Source organism: Hyperoodon ampullatus (genome assembly GCF_949752795.1).
Source record: "Hyperoodon ampullatus genome assembly, chromosome: 11".
In the NCBI taxonomy this organism is placed as follows: Eukaryota; Metazoa; Chordata; class Mammalia; order Artiodactyla; family Ziphiidae; genus Hyperoodon; species Hyperoodon ampullatus.
The window spans coordinates 83916965-83927893 of record NC_136924.1 but is presented as its reverse complement, the minus strand read 5'-3'; the positions used below and the strand labels follow the sequence as shown (position 1 = coordinate 83927893).

The following is a 10929-nucleotide window of genomic DNA, read 5'->3' as shown; positions in this document are numbered from 1 at the left end:
AAAAAACAAAACTTATTTCTTTTTAAAAACTGTAGCACAAAACAACAAAACACATTCACAAGCCACTTGTTGGCACTGTGTACCTGAGTGAGAATTTCTAGAACATTGTAGAACAAACAGCCATACAGTTTATTAAAAAAAAAAGTTGACGGGTAAGACTTCAGTGCTTGGATGTAGCAGCTGAATTACTGGCATTATTTTACCCATAGCTTATTTCAATCTCTTGTTGTTGATATTGTTGTTTGCTTGTTGTATTTTTATTTCCTTTCCAAGCCTTTTGAGGCTGAGGTCTATTAGTCAGCTGATGTCCCAACTATTTAAGACTAACAGTTAAAGTAACAGTCAGTGTATGAGAAAGTTAATGTGCTTGGCCACTGGTAAGGATGAACCAGCTAGGGCTTCTTTAAGTCCTAAGGTCACAACAATCTTTTGACCCTTATCAGTTGGCTTGTCCTGCAATATGGTTTTCACTGTCACTCCCATAATCTACATCTGGATCATCCTCTTCCTCCTCGTACTCATCATAAATTTCTCCGTTGATGTCCTCAGCCTGGATCTCTTCTTTGATATGTGGCTCCTCTCCTTTCACGCCGTAAGTGCTCTGGATAACAGGCATCCCAGGCTCCGGGCTGCTGGACACGCTTGAGTGCTCCGAGGGCAGATGAGGGGAGGGCATTCCAGCCATGGCGATGGCTCCAGGGTACACGACACCAGCAGTGGCGATGGGGATCTGTGCTTGTTGCCTGTTGGAGAGGAAGTCCCAAAAAGAGACCGTGGGTGAGTGGACAGTTGGATGCAGGTCTTACTCTATAATTAATTTGCTCAAGTTGTCCAACTTGAAGGTCATGATTTTCACCCTGTTGCCCGACGTTTTGAAAACTGTATCCTACTTTGATCCCAATACCTTACTTCTATGTAGTGCTTTATAGATTACAAGGCGTTTGCACGTGTTACCCATCTGATTCTTAAAGTGATTGCTACTTTAATACTTTATGGAAAGAAACTGAGGGACAGAAAGATTAAGCAGAAGAACTCAAGTCCCTGAGCCCGAGTTAATTTTTCCTTCACTACAACATGTCGAAACAGTTTTTAAAAGAATTAAACCTAAAGATAATTCAATTTTAATGGAAAAACCCTAAAGTCTTAGAGCTCTCAAAATAAAACTTCACTGCCCAGAACTCACCGGAACTGAACATGGTCCACCTCACCCCTGAAATAGTTTTCAGTGGGGGTAGGAAGTAAGGCTGGCCTCATGGGTGGACCACCTCTGCAGCTGTACAGGACCCGGGGCTTAGAAAGATCCTACACTTGGTTTAAAGTTCTGTTGTCACAATCTTGAAATTCTTAAAAACCTTTTAACAGGGACCCCGCATTTTCATTTTACACTGGGCTCCACAGATATATTCTGTAGCCGGTCCGAGTATGAAGGGATTAATAGATGATGTTCATTTATGCCTTCTTTCATTCGTCTGTTTACTATTTCCCCAAGGAGTGCTGGGTCTCGTGCTCAGCGTGGAGGAGAGTACTGCACTGGGATATAAATCACAGACCCTTTGGACAAAGCAAGCAGATGCCTTCAGGGGAGTGGAGGGGATAAGGCAGATTAGAAAAGTTTTGTGGTTTTTTTTTTTTAAAGTATCCTCTGGCCATTTTCAGAACAGTACTTATTATTCTAAGAAGCTCTCAGGATCTTATTTACTGTTCCAGATATGAACAACTTTATTTCTGTGCTTTTTGATAAAATTCTGCAGAAACAGTGTGGTTGCAGGCCTTTGCCATAGGAAGCAGGGTAAGACATACTGAGAGAGGCATCCTTAATTCAGAAGGAAACTTTCCCATTCACAACTTGTTCTACCCTGAAGAGAATCCCTACTTTATGTGATCTTGTAAGTCCACATGTGTGCCTCGAGAGCCCAGAGACTGCTATATTCAGAAACAAGTCTTTCTTTTGGAATCATTTTTATGTTGTATCATCTCAGCTAAGTTGTTAGCTGCTGTGGAATTTACACTGTGAGGCCTTGGAATTAATGAAAACCAGCAAGAAAAAGAACCAGGAAGACTTCTATGTTTTTAATAGCCAACTTCAAAATTCTTTACTCTCAGATATTTTATTTTCCAACCAGCCATTAACAAAGCTCCCACATCAGAGCCATTGTTCTAGGAGCCTGGAATGAATTCACATGAAGTGTTCTTTCTCAGGATTATAAGGGGACAGTTTAGTCTCTGAAAATACACTGTGCTCAGGTGCTTTCTCAAAATGCTGCTTTGCAACTAAACAAATACATCGCACATCCCATTAAGTGTAACAGGAAACGTTCTCTATGGGAAAATGACCAGAAGGTCCTTACCCAACATTGAAGTATTGCCGCATTTCCTGCCGCCTGTTCCGCATGATTGCCTTGTATTCCCCGATGCGCAGCTTTTTGCCGTCCACCAGGCAGGTGCGCTTCGGCCTGGGCTTGTATTTGTAGTCAGGGTACTTCTCCAGGTGCTGCTTGCTGAGACGGGCTTGCTCCTCATAATATGGCTGTTTCTCTAGGTTTGTCATAGCTTTCCAGCGAGATCCTATGAGGAAAAAAAGTCACAATTCCCATTTGCACAGCGGCTGAGGACCCTAAAAAGGTATAACTGAGAACACGAAAATCTAAAGTAAAAATGATGGCCAAATCCCAGAAATACATAAAAAGGTTATGATTAGTGAGCTCTGACTCAAGAGGTGAGATGCCACAAGAACAGAGGTGTTGGTGGCAGTGTCCTCAAAGACTGTGCACCCAGAGATACAAACACTAAGCAATATTTTCTTCTGGCTTGAATGAACAATTTAGCCAAATTTGTACCTTATGTACTTAAAAGCTCATAGATGATTTAATGGAAATATCTTTCATTTCTACATTAGACCATGATGTAATTCAACTGTGAACTGAAAAGTTGTGCAAAAACGCATTACATATTTTGAATCTGAGGGTAATTATCTAGTTACTGAGTATTGTTATGCAGGGTACATTACTTACTACAAAGGTTTCTAATGTATGGTACGTGTAATTCTCATTCTCCCCCTAATGTTTAAATATGCTTACGTGATTAGTTAAAAATTCATTTCATTAAAATTCTAATTATAAAAAATACATTAATGAACATGCACTGGGTAACTACTGTGTGCTAGATACTGTACTAAAACCTTTACATAAGTTGTTTCATTTTTACCTTTCACCATAATCTCATAAGCAGACAATATTTATACCTATTTCTAAAGATAAAAAAAAATTGAAGTTCAAATACCCAAGGTCACACAACTATTAAATTGTGGATCACTGACTCAAACTTAGGTTTGAGAATTGAAATTGTGGTACAACATGTATCCTTAGATACCTATACCCATCTACTATATAGGATCTAGCAGAAATCAAAACTCACAATAATAAGTATGTGTTCAGTAATATTTTTCTCTTAATAAATTGCTTTCAATAATATATAAAAATGTCATTTCCTGTGATAGAGTATGCATTAGTAATGTTAGCCCAAATTGGTTTTCCCTTTCTTTTCATTTTTAATTTTGGTTTGAGGGCTTCCCTGGTGGCGCAGTGGTTGAGAGTCTGCCTGCCGATGCAGGGGACACGGGTTCGTGCCCCGGTCTGGGAAGATCCCACATGCCGCGGAGCGGCTAGGCCCGTGAGCCATGGCTGCTGAGCCTGCACGTCCGGAGCCTGTGCTCCGCAACGGGAGAGGCCACAACAGTGAGAGGACCATGTACTGCCAAAAAAAAAAAAAAAAAAAAAAAAAAAGAACAAGAAATAATTTTGGTTTGGATTCAAGTAGGATTGCAAAAAAACAACTATTGGAAGCTTAATTAAAAATAGTTTATGCTTATTCTCAATATAGATGTGATTTAAAGCTTTGATTCAGTATGGCTATGTGCAGTAGTAATAGAAGTAGTAGTAGTAGTAATGTTTATTTTTTATTAAGAATGTGAGAAAAATCTATTTGCAGATGTTTATCTGCAAGTAATCAGCTCAACTCTACCTAAATGCACAAAGACCAAAATAACTGGAATTAGGAGATCCCTAGCAAATATATACTGGCACTGCTGCCTTTACCTGCCGTCCAAAGTCATCTAAGCAAGATATTAAACCTTTTGAATGAATTCATTACTTAACCATAACTCCACATCTCAAATGCAAATAGCTCACTAATGAATAGTACTTTCCTACAAATGTACAGAAATCCTCAATATGGGCTCTTATATTTATTAAACGAATGCAGAGAATGGGAAAACATCTCTTCCCTTAGAATTCTTTCCTATTGGAACAGATGTTCCCTGGGTGGGTATATCCACGTAGGTGTTACAAAGATTTATAAACAGATTTTTTCCAATCTAGACAGCCAATATGATTTCATTATATTTACAAGAGAAACTCAGGTTACAGTTCAAATAATAATAGTTTATTTTTCTACTCTTTTCTCAAACTTGTATTTAAATACAGTGTCCAACATTTAGTTAGCTGGTCAGGCCGTATCATTTGTAGGTACAATCTCAAACTCTTTATTATTCAACATTATTTTCTAGAGGCACATGAAAATCATTATGTTGTTCTCAGGGCAAATATAAACACAAGTAAACCTATAATACTATTGAATTAGATCAATTCTTCTTGTGGAGTTTCTTATAAGTATGTATACCAGAATTTTGACCCTCAGAATAGGGAGTGGAAAAGTGAACTTATCAGAATAACTTACTGAATAATTAAAGAAATCGAACAGTGGATCAAGGATGGTTGACTTGAAATTCACTAACTATGTTTACCGCCAAATAAAACAAAGAAACTAGCATTCTCAGTTAGAATAGGAACTGCCAAAGATTCTTCCCTAAGTCTAAATGTTCTATTAGCTCAAAAAAGAATATTTTTCTCTAAGGAAAGGGAATGTTTATGCCTCACAGTAACATGCCTTGGAATGTAAAAGCTATGTTTAGATTTCCTACTATGTGCATGATGCAGTATTCATCACTAGATATGCAGCAGTGAGTTGCTATGGTTCTTATCTTCTTGGAGCTTATATTCCAGCCGAGAAGAAATACATTAAATACGTAATTGCAAAATGTATAATTTTAATTATAATTGTGGAAATTACAGGAAGCTAGGAGAACATATGATAAGGAGGTGAGATCAATCTTCTGTAGGTCAGGAAGGCATCGCTGTGAAAATGACTCCTAGGGGGATTGAAAAAACAAGAGCAGCCTATGGAGGAAGAATAGAATGGTCAAGGCCTTGTAGTGGGAAGGGGGAGTGGAGGAACCTAAAGTTGTTCTGGCTAAAATGCAGAGAAAAAAAGGATAGTAAAAGATGTGTAAATTCTCAAGGAAGTTGGCCTCTAACTGTGGTATGAACTGGAATCAAAATATTTTGAAACTTGATAATATAATTTCTCTGGAAGTATCACTGAATTCTAAGCTACATTGAAAAATATGGCCATATCACTGTTACATGTCTTTTCAAAATTAAGAATTAAGGGACAATTTGACCCAGTTAATGCTTAAGCTAACTACTCCATTATATGACTGAGCAGAACAGTGGTTCAGTTGGGTGGCAAAGGCAGCTATCATTTTTTAATAATAGCTTTCGAATAGGATAACCAAATGACAGTTTGGTTTTGGTTTCAATGGCTTTTCAGGTACACCAACCACTGTTTGTAGCTGCAGTGTAACCCCCTGAAACACACTAGATGAGGATGGGAGGACAGCATTTTAGATACCTTCAAAAGAGATGAAAACATCTCCTTGATTTGGGTGTGGCTGGCTGCTCACCCTGGACCATGTACAGGGAGTAAAAGTTCCCTGCTGTTTTCGAAAGATGAGCCTTCAACAATGAAAAAAGAATTAAGTACATTCAGGTATTCCTCCTGATGAAAAAAAAAGAAGATTCAATCGAAAATATTTGATGTTCAAAATGAGAAAAAAAAATCAGTCTTGAAAGTGCTCTTTTCCTTTCTAAATCTGGCAACACAATAAAAATGAAGAGTTTGAGCTGGGCAACAGTGTCATCTCCATGGGGTCTGTAATGAGTTTGCACATTTTACTCTAACTACTGTATAACTAATCAGAAAAAGATGTCCCCCATCCCCTGATCTAGCGCCAAACGGTAAAAGGTGATTCCTTATGTTAACAATTTCAGCAGAATGGCTTATTAAAACCAGATTTTAGGGTATTATAAAATGCTTAGAAGCCCTTTAAAATGTCAACTAGGATCTCCAGAGACTACGTAAAATGTCAACCCAGCTCAAGCGCCTGTTTTAAGCAGAATGAATTAGCGGCATGCTGTCGGAGGCTGTTATCCAAAACAATCAGTAAAAGGGAAAACATCAAGCTTTCTTTGTACTTTTATATGAAATGAACCATTTAGAATGATCTTGTGGATATTTGAAGATCACTTATTTATTTGAAGCTATGACTAAATTTTGAGGCCCAAGACACCTCGGTGGGGTTTTTTTCCTGCTATATCTTTAATTAATATAATTTCATTGAAAAATCTTAAATTAGACAGCATTCTCTTTCATGCAGCCTATTATGATATAATCATATAGTCATTCTAATATTCTCTCCTTCAAACCAGAAAGGAATTCTTTTAGCCAGTCATCTCTTTCCCATGAAGGCTTTTGCTCTATTTCCTAAAATATTTCACATCATCAAAACTGGGATTTCTCTCATACTTACAGTAAGGTTTTAATCAGTGATTATTATTTTTTTAGTATTCAGACACATAAATGAATGATATAAAGACAGGTTAAACTATCTTAGTTTTTAGTGCTTTTTTGACATTTGGGGATTTCTAATTTGATAATAACTGATATATTAAAATATGAAATAAGCTTACATCAAGCATTTTATTCTTTTCTAGAGTTTTTCCAAATGAAACAGATATTGTATTTTTTTAAATGAAAAATTCATATGGAAGGTAGAATGTTGTCATAAAAAAGAAAAATAGATCAAAGATGGTAGAGATGCAAAAAATATGCATTTTCTTTTGATCAGTTTCAGTTTTTTTATATTTGGATATATATTTATACATAAATATTCATACATATTTATGCATAAGTATTCATGTTTTCTATGTACATATAAAGCTTCACATGTTCATATCTTTTGAGATAACCTTCATCTAAACAGCTCAAAATCATTTAGATGAAAATTGAGACACAAGTTTAAGTAGTTAACGGTTTTTGTTTGTTTTTGTTTCATTACAAATGTACACTGTGGACTGGGAGGCACCCTATTACCATTGTTGAAAATATGGGATCATAAAAACGCATGTACATGTTTAGTAACCACTTTCAGATGATCGGTTCCTTAATGTAAAGAATCAAAAGGCAAACTACATTATATACATGTAATTCCAAGTGCACTATGGATTTTAACAAAGCTTTAATAACTTCAACAAATTTTGTTACTTATTTGTCAAAGACAAAATGTGATGACAGAGTTAAGTGTTCTTCTTCTAATTTTTTTATTTAGCTCTTAGAAGTCAGAGAAAATAAAAATTTGCTTAGGTTGTCAAGAACCTGGACACCATGCTCTTGAAGGTAAAGATGATGGTGAGGATGACATTGATGATGATGATGATGATGTCAAGAGAACAGCACCAAAGAAATGGCATCTTCCCTTCTTTCTGGGACTTAAATTGGTGTATAATAGGTCTCTTTATAATCAGTACTCTTTCCTTTCAACCATCTTTGCTGTGTGCTTCAGTGTCTATGTATGTTGGGTAAATATGCACTTTTGTCATCTGTTAAGCTGAAAGCTGCAATAGCAGGAAAGTTCCCTTTTTATTTTATTTTATTTTTTTTTTGAGAAAAGCTTTTTTTTTTTTTTTTTTTTTTTTTATAGTGTTTATTTTTACTTGTTGACAGTTTGCTTTATCTATTTATTTATTTTTGGCTGTGTTGGGTCTTCGTTTCTGTGCGAGGGCTTTCTCTAGTTGTGGAGAGCGGGGGCCACTCTTCATCGCGGTGCGCGGGCCTCTCACTATCGCGGCCTCTCTTGTTGCGGAGCACAGGCTCCAGACGCGCAGGCTCAGTAATTTTGGCTCACGGGCCCAGTTGCTCCGCGGCATGTGGGATCTTCCCAGACCGGGGCACGAACCCGTGTCCCCTGCATCGGCAGGCAGACTCTCAACCACTGCGCCACCAGGGAAGCCCAATTCAGTGGTTTTTTTTTTTTTTGTTGTTGTTGTTTGTTTGTTTGGTTTTTTTTTTTTTGCGGTACGTGGGCGTCTCACTGCTGTGGCCTCTCCCGTTGCGGAGCACAGGCTCCGGACGCGCAGGCTCAGCAGCCATGGTTCACGGACCTAGCCGCTCCGCAGCATGTGGGATCTTCCCGGACCGGGGCACGAACCCGAGTCCCCTGCATCGGCAGGCGGACTCTCAACCACTGCGCCACCAGGGAAGCCCAGGGTTCATTTTTTTTTTTTTTTTTTTTTTTTTTTGTGGTACACGGGCCTCTCACTGTTGTGGCCTCTCCCATTGTGGAGCACAGGCTCCGGACGCGCAGGCTCAGCGGCCATGGCTCACGGGCCCAGCCTCTCCGCGGCATGTGGGATCTTCCCAGACCGGGGCACGAACCCGCTTCCCCTGCATCGGCAGGCGGACTCTCAACCACTGCGCCACCAGGGAAGCCCTCCCTTTTTAAATGATACTGAAAATACGCGTAAGGATACTAAAAGTAAAAATTAAAAAATGTACACCCAAACGTCTTCTTGTGTCCTGACAATCGAAACTGATTTTCAATTATAGTATTAGAACAGACATCATCTCCACCTCCACCCTCACCCCCATGACATGACGAATTCTATAGTGTTTACAAAGGAAAAGAACAAGTAAGGTCAATACCAATACTGAGTGGCTTGTGTGAAAAGAGCTTTTTTCCCTAGTCTTAATACAAATATTTTAAATTTTTGAAGAAGAGGAAATATTACAACAACTAGTGTAGGAACACACATCTAAATCAGAATTTGGGCACAATTTCTTGATAAATGTGGAATGCTTCATGGTCAGAAGAAAAGGCTCCATATGGTGTACCTAATTTTTAGATAAGTAGAAAACATGAGCTGCCTGGCTTCCAAACCCAGTCTCTTTCAACAAATGCAGAAAACGAAACTGTACCTGTATTTCATACATCACTTAACCCTTAATATTTTTCTTACCCAGTATCTTGCTGATGTTGGAATTGTGCATGTCAGGAAAGGCTTGAAGGATTTTCCTTCGTTCATCTTTAGCCCACACCATGAAGGCATTCATTGGACGCTTTATGTGGGGTTCATTGCTACCACGCCCCCTGGATTCTCTATAAATTCTTGATTCTGAGACTCCAGCACTTCCTAAAAACAGGGAACATTGCTTCACGTTAGTGTTAAAACTTATGGCAATTCCCTTCCTTGCATTATTGCTTTTCAGTCTATTAAAATATCTGAAAATCAGAAGCACATCTAATAATGGTACTTCTAGTTCTTGAGCCAGATGCTTGTTTATGAAGTTTCTGTGATAAGCCTTGAGGTGTCAAATGTTGTTATTTGTATTTTTAAGTCCATTTCTAATATATTTTTCCTTTCTTTCAATGGACTATGGACTGTTTCACCATTTACTTTCAAGAGCACACAAGAAACTTGAATATGTGATCTTTGATGCAAATTGGAAAGAGAATATAGTTGGGTTAGGTCAACAGGCATGCCAGTACTGTAGAAATATTAGATAGGTCAAAAAGCTCACAAAATTGTGAAACACCAAACTGTTCAGCAGAATGGATGACTACAGGTAAGGATGTGTCTCTTCATAGCATACTTTTTCTCTCTCTGAGGCTATATAAAAACACAGCTAAATAAATGTTTAAGGTTAAAATACAATATAGATATCTCCTATAATGTGTTTGGCTTTTCTTTGAAATTATGTGCTAATACATGCATGAAATATGCTGATGCAGCAATGATAGTCTGGTTCCCAAAAGATATTTGAAAATGGTAGGAAAAGAACAAACGAATGGTTACAATCTATGGTTTCTTACGAAGTCTACAGTCACATATTTAAAGTGAAAAAAAAAATATGTTCATTTCCCTGAGTTTTCCCACTAACATCTAAGTTATCCAAAGAGATCCATTGATAATTACATTCCAAACAGCAAGACTCAGGATGATAAAACACGACCAAGTGTCACACTGGAACCTTGGGGAGCTTCAGGCACTCCTCTAGGCTTTGTCTGACTTTGTAGAATGGCTTCAGCAGATTAAACTGCTTCCAGAGATACTTGAATTTAGGCAAAGAAAATAAGGAGAAGCAAAACATATAACTCTGGCACTATGTTCTCCAGGGTTATCATTACAAAAGATGAAAGAGTTATATTCTGTTAGCATGTAAAAGTTTCAAATATTTTGGGGTTTTTCTAGAGCACTGCTCTTCTTTTCTTCCTTCATACTCCTTTTCCTTTCTTAATTTGAAGGAATAGGAATCAACCAAAATTACCCAGACTTGAAGACCTCTATAGCAGCAAACAAAAAACACAGCTTATTTGGAATTTCTCATTATTTCTCTTTCACAATATGCTCTTTGGTCTGATGAAGATTAGAAAATATTTTGCATATAAGCATGACTGAATATAACAAATAACAGCAACAACAATTTTGATGTTTTAATGCTGATTCCCATGGGTATATTTTATTATGCTGATACAACTTAAAATTTATGAAATGTGTTATTACCAGTAATTGTCTTTTTATTGACAAAAATGAGTGCTAATATATGGTGACATCTTCCTAAAATGGGTTTGTAGCTAGCAAATGATCATTTGCACATCTGCTTTTTCTTGTTCTTACACCTTACAGCAACATAAGCAATAAAATGAACATTATGTGACTTCATCAAAGCTAAACAAGCTCTCTGTATGTACTTAGG

At 37.6% G+C, this 10929-nt stretch overlaps 1 protein-coding gene across 8 annotated transcripts in view; it reads right to left on the bottom strand.

Moving 5' to 3' along the window:
• Window positions 1-439: 439 nt before the first annotated feature.
• The window catches only part of SOX5 (SRY-box transcription factor 5), a gene marked incomplete at both ends in the record, with an annotated part of 680357 nt that continues 669867 nt past the window's right edge, over window positions 440-10929 (bottom strand). For all 8 annotated transcript variants that reach the window (XM_079714354.1, XM_079714355.1, XM_079714348.1 and 5 more), the window contains 3 exons: window positions 440-743; window positions 2349-2565; window positions 9192-9361. In XM_079714354.1, coding sequence (XP_079570480.1) covers window positions 440-743; window positions 2349-2565; window positions 9192-9361 — 691 coding nt within the window. The remainder of the gene's footprint in view (window positions 744-2348; window positions 2566-9191; window positions 9362-10929) is intronic.